The sequence below is a fragment of the Toxoplasma gondii genome, chromosome II, assembly GCF_000006565.2.
Source record: "Toxoplasma gondii ME49 chromosome II, whole genome shotgun sequence".
NCBI classification, from domain to species: Eukaryota; Apicomplexa; class Conoidasida; order Eucoccidiorida; family Sarcocystidae; genus Toxoplasma; species Toxoplasma gondii.
In genome coordinates, this window is record NC_031469.1 from 1,906,791 (window position 1) to 1,917,220 (window position 10,430).

At 49.1% G+C, this 10,430-nt stretch overlaps 2 protein-coding genes across 2 annotated transcripts; one reads left to right on the forward strand and one right to left on the reverse strand.

The window, feature by feature from the left end:
- The first annotated feature begins 33 nt into the window (after positions 1–33).
- Positions 34–5,462, forward strand: TGME49_297670 (hypothetical protein). The gene is made up of 10 exons (XM_018782328.1): positions 34–288; positions 556–692; positions 908–1,066; positions 1,714–1,906; positions 2,568–2,692; positions 3,123–3,258; positions 3,385–3,483; positions 3,803–3,889; positions 4,554–4,643; positions 5,009–5,462. Exons 1-9 carry the CDS (start codon positions 264–266, stop codon positions 4,613–4,615), a joined length of 1,023 nt encoding a protein of 340 aa, XP_018638372.1. The 5' UTR covers positions 34–263; the 3' UTR covers positions 4,616–4,643; positions 5,009–5,462.
- A 3,049-nt stretch (positions 5,463–8,511) lies between these two features.
- On the reverse strand, positions 8,512–9,813 carry TGME49_297680 (calmodulin, putative; the record flags this gene model as incomplete). The annotated part of the gene is made up of 3 exons (XM_018782329.1): positions 9,544–9,813; positions 8,757–9,063; positions 8,512–8,601 (listed from the first exon to the last, which is right to left on the reverse strand). The coding sequence occupies exons 1-3, from the start codon at positions 9,651–9,653 to the stop codon at positions 8,512–8,514; spliced, it is 507 nt and encodes a 168-aa protein (XP_018638373.1). The 5' UTR covers positions 9,654–9,813.
- Between the last annotated feature and the right edge of the window lie 617 nt (positions 9,814–10,430).

Sequence of the window (10,430 nt, forward strand, 5' to 3'; positions counted from 1 at the left end):
TGTCCCCCCAAATATATGACAGTGTCTTCAGTGGTGTTATTTGGGAAGATCTGGGTTAAAAATGCATTCTTCACAGCCGACAGGTCCAGGCAGCTCCATTTCCAAAAGCAACAGAACAGCGTGCATCTTCGACAGGAAGGACGGCTGGCAAAAGAGTCCCCAGCAGACGTGTCAAAAGCAGACCTAGACGGCCAGCAGTACTTCGCGACAAGGAAAGTGCCCACGCGTGTGTAGAGAAGAAGAGAGAAATTTTTCTGGTGCAGATGGCGGTTGAAACGCGGAAAGCAGGTGAGTCAACGCGGCTCTCCTGGGCTCGTGCATGGCGAAAGGTCGCGGACACGAATTGTTTTCCGCCACCTGATGGCGCAGCTACAGTGTCAGAATCCATTTATTGTGAGGAACCCAATGACCTACTTACCGATTTCCGTTACCTCTGAAAGGTTGCCGATTTCTCAGGGAGGTTCATCGGTGACTGCGTTCACCCACCAGTCGATTGAGTCTGCCAAAAACGGCAAGCTCCCTCAGGGACTTGATCTGTCTCCTCCTGTGTACCAGAGATTCTGAAGTTGCACGGGAAAGTGGCGCGGAGAGAAGAAGCCCTGCGAGCGGCAGATCAACAGCTGACAAAAGAAATGCAAAAATTCGACGAGTTTCTGCGAGCCACAGACCAGCGAGCACACATGGCGATGAAGGTAAATATGGTCAAACAACCTCTTGATTTCATAGTCAGCCCCATGTGTGCCCGAAAGTGGCAGCTCACCTTACATCACACAAGAGAAGCAAATTCATTCGTTGAGGCAGAACCAATATCTTGCGATACCCGTCGCGGGACGCGAAAGATTAACCACAGGTGTAACATTTTTGCCTCTTGCCCGTGTGTTGGTTCCTGACGTCATTGCACATGAAGGAGGCAGACGAAGTAGGCCGCATCAAGATGGAAAAGCAGCAAACCATCAGGGAACTTCATGAGCGCCTCAGTGCCTTAAACGCAAGAATAAGCAAATACGAAGAAATTGTTCAGGAAGGAAAGATGTATAAGAGTTTTTTGGACAAGCTGTCACCGCCAGTGAGTTAACCTCTTTGCCAGTGAAGGAAAGGAATTGTAGACGCCAACGCAGCTGTCGATATCCATGCTGGGTGTGAGTAGACGGCCATACTGAACCCCGAAACGAATAAATTACACAGCATCTGGATTCCAAAAGGTAGGTACAGATTCAGGTTGTGTGATAGACATAACGCAAGTGGTGAGCCAGAGAACGAGTTTACATAGAAGGTGGCATCCATAAATGTCCAGATATAGGTGTCATTCGTTCATCTTGGATGTCGCTGCGATGAGGAGACGTGACTCAGATAAGGGCGAAAGGCGTGAAGGAAGTGTATGGAGCTTTCAAGAACCTGGTGCTGTGGGGACAACCGTAAAAACTGTATCAGTACTTTGGGTCGCTTCAAAGAGGTACATCAAGCAATACATGGCCTACCCACTGTGTGGTTTGCATGTGGGTGAATTAAAAAGGTGAGAGCGGGTGCGGTTCGCCCGGACTAGAGAATGTGTGAGAGATTCAACAATAAGTGTTTCACCACACCACAATCGCGTTAATGGCTAACCCTGCAAAAGGAGCGCTTGGCTTCTGCATTCAGAAACGGTGTTGGTGCTGTACGGATTGAAACGGTGTGTGGGAGCAACTACGATCTTCGGGCCGTTGTTTGTGGCAGGCATGGATTGAGGAGCAGGAAAAGAAAAAGCAAGAACGTATCGCGATCAAGAGAAAGGAGTGGGCAGAGAAGCAACTGAAGCTTCAGCAAGAGAGGATACAGAAAGAGGTGAAGGACATCGACTCTGAGACATTCGAAAAGATCAGTGAGCTGGAGGAAAAAAAGCGAAAGGCAGGCAAGTCTTTCGACGAGGGTAAGACATTTCTTTTCCAACATGCAAACGATAACGCAGTCTGTGTGAAAACTCGAATTGTCACGCAGTGGTGGGGTAACGTGTGAACTGAGCAGATTCAGAAACAATTCAAACCACATGATTGCTCTCGCCCACAATTGCCCGAACAGATAGATACACCACATTAAGATTGTCTACACTGATTTTAGCAGAGTGTCGCTTCTACGGTCGAGACCTCACGTTTGAACTCAACAGCGTGGACGCCTGTTTCTGCAGCAAGGCATGAGCTCGAAGAGAGGGCGGAAAAAAAGAAGAAACAACTCAGACGGCGGATGCAAACATTGGCTGATTTTGAAAATGCGTATACCGGTGAGCGCTACGGGATTCCATAATAAGTAGGAGAGTATATCTGAATCAAACAAGTGAACAACAAAAACGAGCACTCCGCGTACCACATAGATTATGGGCCGTAGGGAAAAGCTTAGTACCTGCTTATTCCACCTAATCTCCACCACGTCTTCTGTACTTGCACGGTGGGAGATTTCCCTCTGGGGAACAGCCTTGAAGCGTACAGTACTAGTGACGCATCAAAGCTTCGCTGGAACCGAGATACGCACAAACAGGTTTTAGTACCACCCTGAAGTAAGACCTTACATCTGATTTTTGCGGTGGAGCTTCCCAGACGGCGAAGACGATGACGGGGAGCTTCCAATGTACTTCACGGAACCTGGACAGCTGCTCGAGCTGTTTCGCCAACTTGAAGAACAAAACCTGTTTCTAATTCAGAACGCTCAAGAAAACGAAGCCGTAAGATGGGAAGCACGGTTGGGACAAGACTTATTGACATCTCACCGCCAGACTGATTGACAACCTACCGCCGAGTAAGTTCGTGCGGAAAGTCACAGGCGAAAAGGCCTCTGGCAGCACTATTTCCAGTCCTTTGCCTCAAGCAGACAGAAGAACCGTGCCTACTTTCTCGTAGGTTCAGGATGAATGAATCCTTGCCGCAATGTACATCGTGAAAACAGTGGATACATGATCGTTTGCTAGCTGAAAGTGCCGCCGGTGTCGTCGTTTGTGTGTAGAAAACCATCTTATTGGTCCATCGCCTCAGGCTTGCCGCTGGTTGGATTGTTTAGAACAAGAACTCGATAGAAACAGGCCGCCGTCTTGTCGGTTGGGCGATCACGGAACTATGCTGTCATCACCTCTTAGATTGAATGTTTCCCCCACATAGGCTCTAGAAGACGTTCTCGGGAAGTTTGAAGAGACAAAACAACAAATGGAAAAACGAACCGGGGCCCTTGACTCACTGATCAGGCAGCTGCAAGATCAAGTCAAGACACAACAGCAAATCTGCGGCAACCTGCAAAGTGAGTGGTGAGGCAGGGAACGAGACAAGCCTGACTTTTAGACCCGCTCCGCGAAGGGTCTGAAAGTAGGACAAAATAACATCAACTGTCCGTGAACGTCGGTTTTATCCCCTCGGCTCTGTACAGCGACGCTTCAGAAGAAGAAGAGTGAACGAGAAGAGAAGATGATTTTCCAGCAGCTCACAAATAAGATCGGAGAGGTCCATGCAATTTGTGGCTACGAAGGTAATCCTCAGGTCTCTATTACGTGTCAATTGTCGAAAGGCGCCGGCTCGAAGTTGATGAATGGGAGGTAAAGGTGCTGTCTTGGAAAGGGATAGTAGGATGAGTTTATTTGGACAGCGATTTTCCGGTAGTCAGCTACTTTAGGGAGCACAGTGTCACAACGTGTCTTGTTCCACTTGGGATGTTCATTGAAAAAACTACAGCGGTGTCTCTCTAAAATTGTTTTACGAACACCGGATAGATTACAGAACATGCGACAGCAGTGCAACCGCAGACGCAAGGACGGCGGAGCACAAATTTCGGTGTTTTCACTTCTTAGGCGATGATGCCAATGATGCGATTCGCAAGCTCGAGCAGATCGAAGCGAAGATGGAAGAGTACCTGGCGATCTTGGATAGATATGAAGGTGCGACCTAAGTGTCTCTGGTTCTTCGTTCCATCAGGTGCAAGGCAAAGCAATTACAACAGATTAGTTGTGTCTGCTCAGAAACCTGAGCAGATACGGCAGACCTGCATACGAGCTATGCACAGAAGATATTGCCGAGGCATGATTTGGAAAACAAACAGGATGTGACCTGAGATTAACACTGAGAGTCACTAAGCTGAATTTGCGTGTTGACGTGCACTGCACAGCTGAGAACCCCGAACTCATTGCCAGGTTGGAGCGTACGAAAGAAAAAGAACGGAGGGAACGCGTGCGACAAGAAAAAATCGATGAGCAATCGCAGAAGAACGATGAACGCCTACAGGTGATGCTACGCACTGCCTCTTCGCCCCACTCATTCCTTATCCTGCACGTGGAGGGTACCGCACGCAGTCATCGGCGGTTTTACAGCAATGTTGAGTGCAGTTCCGTCACAATCACGTCGCGGCGGATATCTCTGTAGTCCCGTGTTACACAATCTTACTATAGCCAATGTTTTTAGGAGGTATTCGTCGCTTCAAAGTCGAAAGGGTCTCAGTGGGTATGTGATGACGCATCGATGTTTGATTGACATGTTTTTCTGAAGAGACAAGCGATTCGATACGTCATAGACCACGGTGCCTGCCCGGCACTTTCTGCTCATCAGGCTTCCTTGAAGCGGTCACAAGAGCCCACACAGCAGCGACAAGGAAAGCAGATAATGTTTAGATCTGCGCCAGTGCGTCATCAGCAAGATGTACGTCCGGCTTTCGCTCAACCTCGCTATCTCAAAGGCGTCCTCTCTTTCGACGTGAATGCTTTCTTTGGAAAGAGGCAAAAACAGAAACAAAGGTTTTCGTGCTTTTCTGGGCTACTTGAGTGTCCGGCCGAACCTCTCCCCTGTGCGCTCAAGCTGTACCCATGCGCACGACTCCACATTGAGAATTTTTCCTTACTCCGGTTTAAACTTTATTCATCGCCACAATTCCTCCGACGCGTCAACCGTACGGCCTGCTGTGGGACGTCTTATATAGCGGGCTATTCAACCTTCCTGGGATCGGTATGTTTGTCGTACTGCTCCATCCTCCTTTTCCCGGTTGGTGCCGTTTCTGGAATTCGCAGACATCCCAGGCGACCGCTGATGATTCGCAGGCAGAGCTGGAATACCGACTATTCTTCTGTTAGGTTCGACTGCTCAGCAGGTATAGTTCATACGAGCCTTCAAGCAACCAACAAGGTGGTGTTGACTCTACGATTTTCAGGGAATCGTTCGCGAGGACAAGATTTTCGCAGGGTTGCGAGAGAGAAGATTGACAGTACGATGATTTCTTTCGGTTTCTCGGGACGACGGTCTCTTGGATGGATAAGATGCCTGTGAACCATTTGCTTGAGGGAGCCGTGTTGCTAGACGTGGGAGAGTATCAGTTCGTAGTGATCCCCTGGTGTGCTTGCAGAGTGTCATTCCGTTTTGTAGTGTCTCGCTGAAACTCAGTCCCATGAAAACGCCAGCTGTCTTTCCATGTTGCGCAGAACAAACAACTAGGTGAGGAAGGCCACGAAGATGCCTAACTATCGCACTCAGCATATATATTGTAAAAGACGAGTAGAATTGGCTTGCCGCGATAACCACCAAAACCTCAAAATGATTTGAGGAATCCACAGGAATGCGATCGATCTCTTCATATCGCGATGCCTCTGCATGCATAAGAGCTTTGCTTGCTGCGGTATGAAGTCTTCGTGTAGAGCAAATGGAATAAGGTGTGCAATGGCAGGTGAAAGGGGATACAATCCACGTACGGACGACTGAAAGAAAAGATGGCAAAGCTGCTTGCGAAAATCGGTTTACCAGATCGATTCCATGCGAGTGAATTTCTCACAGTGAGAGACGTTTCAAACGTAGTGCTTTGTTTGCTATTCCAGCTGTCCTTCATGCATCAGCACTGACGGTTTTTGTGGCCGGTTAAAGCGAAGAGCGAAGTCAGAGTAACTCAGGCTACCCGCGTGTTACAGCTGCACTATACTCTGAATAAATATGTAACACTGCAGTTTTGATCTAGGGCCAGTGACAGTCAGAAACTTTAAGAGTAATGGCACGTATCAGTTTAACTCTTAAGGCCACTGCCAGTAGAGCCGTCTCATTTCGACTCGTCGCGCAGGTCGTGCCATTAGAATGTATCCACCTTGAAGCCCATCTGTTCCCCCTTCCAGCAGCTGAGACTGTCCATATGGCAACCACACACGCATACTCTGACCCTTCATCATTTACACGAACAACCAACGGGTTCGGAATAACGGACACGTTCTTGTTCTCCGAATTCCCAAAACAGTTCTTTCAAACCCATCAACATGTCCAGGATACTAATATGTATATCACAAGCAAAACCACAATGCCTCTCGAGCTACAACCCGCACGTCAGGCCCGCCTCCAGAGCTTGCTACAAGCAAACAAGGAAGGTTTTCCGTACTATGTTGCCCAGCTGCATCTTCAGATGCATTTTGGTGCTTTGCGTCGGCTGCTGGTGACGACGACCTCGTCTACTTGCTGGTTTGTTTGCTTTTACGTTTTTGGGGCGGCTCCGGAGGATTCTTTGGCTGGATACGGGGATCCGTGGGATACATGTACGGTGGGTGTGAAGACGGCTCTTGATCCCCTTCCATGTCGGCGATAGACTCTGGAGGAAGAACCTGTTCCTCCTTTTGGGCTCCCTTGTCCGCTGCGGACTGTTCCTTGGTTGATCTGCCACTGTTCTTGTCATCCTTCATCTTGCCTGTTTGCGTTGACTCCATCGCACAAGTTGGAGGAAATTCGGCAGCTCCCGTTAAAGTCTCCTGGCTAACCAGCGAGCACCTTAACGTTGTGGGCGGGACTTCTTCAACACGTAGATACTTCGTCGGGACACCTCTGACTGTCGTTGCACTGCTAGGATCCGTTTTTTTCAAACTCCCACTGCTCGAGGAACTCAGCCGGTTCCGCAATTTCACGACAGGCACCCGCGCGGATGTTGGTGAGACGACACTCCCGCAGGTATGTGTCGTGCGGATAATGTGGTGCTTTTCAAAAACCAAAGGTATGAGGCGCCGGCTAACAGTTGCCGTTGATGTCAACCAGGAGATCGGAAGAAACATGTCGGTACTCGACTGCATGGAGACTCATGTTCGTCATGTGACCAATTATCTCTCCACACGGAAACAAAGACTCAGACAGGAAGTCAAATGTGTCTCAGGAAATCATACCTCACCTGTAGAGTTAATTCATGGCAAAAAACGTGCTGGCGCACTGTATGGCTAGCGAACACGCGGTGCTCCTGAGCGCAGTTAGCGCATCCTCAGGTACCGCGCGTGAGAGAGCCCTGCTTGGGTACTGGGATGTTAGGTTGTGTACCTTTTGGCAGCTTGTTTTTCCAGCGAACGTGCAAACCCCTGTTAGATCACTCAGGGATGTGGCCCGCAGTACCTCCTGGCGCCCCTGCGAACACTGAGACGCTTCCGTATGGGTTAGCTGCCTACTATTTTTACTACGAGAGACATTTCAGCGTGTTTTGCCGCGGCCACGACACAAATGCGATCTTTTGCATACAAGCAAGCTTCTGGTATGTTAGGGGAAGTATATTGACTTCTCCAATATGAAAAACCCACAAAGGCATCGCAGACTTGTCTAGTACCGCATTCGATTGTCCGGCGATGCTTGGTATCCCACGGTAGAGCGGTTGTTCCCCATGCATCCTTCTCTGCTCTACAAGGTCTCGTAAGCTTGCGCGCGCATACGAACAACCATGGTAGAGAGCACCCGTCTCTGAAGGTGGCAGGATAGGTGTTGGCTTCTCTGCCAAGGAAAGCAAGCGGCCTTGCTGAGAAAAGCAGCTTTATCCAATGTATCTGAGTCAGGAATGATAAGCATTGTCCTACCCGCACTTGCCTGATGCTACCCCTCGCGGCTTGCAGGTTGCTAATTTAGTCTGTAGGTTGTTACGGCAATCAGAACGGTGGCCGGGGCCGAAAGATTTAGTCCGTGAACATTCATCGCGCCCATCGAAGGAAGTTCGAATGCACAACGGGCGGACTCGTCTATGTACCAGACAAGTGCTGCCCAAGGAGTAAGTTGACATAATGTGAAATAGAAAAGCAACTGTATGTGGCAGTTTTGCGTGTCACTTCCAAGCTTTCCCACCCCATACGGGATGTGATTCTTTTGTTCTGTCTACAAGAGTAGGTTTAGCGTGTGTGAAGCAGAGCAGCACAAACTGGTCACTCGTTCTACTCTGTGTAGTGACCAGGGATGAATCACCTCCAGAAGAACACAGTCGCAGTTGCGTCCCCGCATCTATCAAGTTGTATTTCTGATGATTCTGTCAATCGATACGTAGGAGCAATCAGATCTGTCGGCCGCTGTAGGGGGGACTGTGTCCGAGTCTCCATGACACCGCGACACGGTCGAGCAATCTCTCGAGCGAGGATCCACCGATGGATTCTCGAGCTGCATGTCTACTCCTCGTTGTTGCAGGACACTGGGATGGAGAAACGTGTTCGCTCATTCTTTAATAGGGGTTCCACACTACGTGTCATCAGTCTGACACACAAGATACATCCCCTGGAGATTGTCATTTTCACAGCGTCTCTGAAGAGAGTTACGAAAGGATATTGGGGTCTTTGTCCGACAGTTCCTTCGTGAGCTGCTCGTAGTTGAGTACACCATCCTCAACCAAAACGTCTTGGGCCTGAGGGCATGGTCCACTACAGATACTGCTTCATCATGGGGGTGCCGTGATTTAAATTTTATGGGGGACCTGGAACTTCCATGCGTGATTCACACTTAAGGCCCAAGGTAGAGAACAGTCACAGCTGTATCGTACGTGCTTGAAAGAATGCCTACCTTCTGAGCCCATTCGATGAACTCATCTGCTTCATCGTCGGACAGACGTTCTCCTAGCTGCTGTAGAATGTACCGGAGCTCCAGTAATGTGATTGTGCCCGTTGCGTCTTTGTCGAATTCTCTGAAAGACTCGAGAACTTTTTCCTCTTTCATCGGATCTTGAAAGTGAGGAGATTCACAAATCCTCAGAAACTCCGTGAAGCTGAACTGCCCTTCTCCCTTCTGCTCGTCATACATTTGAATTAACTGGCGGATTGTTTCCTCTGAAGGGTTCTGACCTACGGACCGGAAAATTTTCCCGAAATCTCTGCACGACAAATTACGACAAGAGTACCTGCAACTCTGTGTTTTACGGGGAAAACACCCTGTGGCATGCATTCTGAATTGACAGCTGCTCAACAATCATACAGTCAGATACAAAGCAACAGACTGTCTCACGTAAAGATACTGTATTTAGCATCGTTGGGAAATCATCGTGATGCATTTCAGATGGTAACACAGATTAGTCATTTTAAGTAAGGGCAACGCACTTCATATTCGTAGCAAACATCTAGTTCACATGAATCGTGACGGCATTTAACGTGGAAGGCCTGCTCCTGGCTCCTCCCATGGGTTGTTTTCCTTATCGAGCAGCGAAAAATTCATCAAAACAGCGACGTCCACCCACGTGGAGTGTCGGCCACAGTCGGTAGGTGTCGACTGCTGTTGCGTTGATGATGAATAACAGCGGAGTCATGTTCGTCGCCGCGATGTTAACACTTGGATGCACGCGGCGGATCCTACGTACGAGAAACTGATCTTCCCGTCCTGATCCTTGTCGAACATGGCGAAGGCCGTTCTGAATGTATTGACCTGAGTCTCGGTCAGCTGATACAATACCCCGTCTACTTCCGTCATGGTGTTGAGGCTTCACACACTGCGTTCTTGCCAAGCTGGAGAATGCCGCCAAAATGTTGTAGCCCTTCTCGTTTTTTGCCGCGAACTATGGCATGCAAGGGCACGACCATGATGAAACGCCTGTATGCAGAACTACTGTGCATCGCAGTAAGGCAGCCCGAGAAAAGCATCTGCCAACTGGGAACGTTCCCAAAATACTGAGGGTCCCTCCTCCACCAGGAACTTGCTACTTTGGAAGGAGCTGCGCCGAACACGCGTGAATACATTTCTATAGTTTTGACGCTCACTTTTTTTCCCTTTTGAGAAAGTGTGTACGAGCAGTGTAAAGATCGTTCTTTAAAATTGGAATGACTCTTTTTCCCAGACGGGTCTCGCTAGGCAACTTGGAGAGTTGTGTGGAGGCGGTTCCTTGACGTCATCCTAAGCCTTACCGTCTGGAAGAGCAACTTCTAATACTCCAGTTTTGCTCGTGCGAGCAGCATCCCCCTTGAGAAACACACTTGACGTTTTCGCCGACGAGGCGCGGCTGGAGGAGCGCCCAGTAGCAGCCCCGGCGGCTGCAGTCATACGCCTCCGTTACTGTTCCAGCTCCCTGTGGAAGAAGCTGCAAGCCTTTTTCCCCACAGGGTAGATCAGTGTTAGGATGCTCCCATTTTTCTTTTTTGGTTGTCGAAAGGTAGCGTTTTACATAACTGTGACTTGCATGCCCCCGTTTTTCAATGATGACGGGCTACGCTGCAGCCCGTTTGACATCACTGCCTCTCTAATTCTCCGTTG

Bases quoted from the DNA above. Each gene is read 5' to 3' on its own strand.
- TGME49_297670 (XM_018782328.1), top strand. From the start codon at position 264: ATGGCGGTTGAAACGCGGAAAGCAG. The intron at 3,259-3,384 runs GTGAGTGGTGAG...GGCTCTGTACAG, and splicing joins AATCTGCGGCAACCTGCAAA to CGACGCTTCAGAAGAAGAAG. The intron at 3,890-4,553 runs GTGCGACCTAAG...TCTGCTCATCAG, and splicing joins GATCTTGGATAGATATGAAG to GCTTCCTTGAAGCGGTCACA.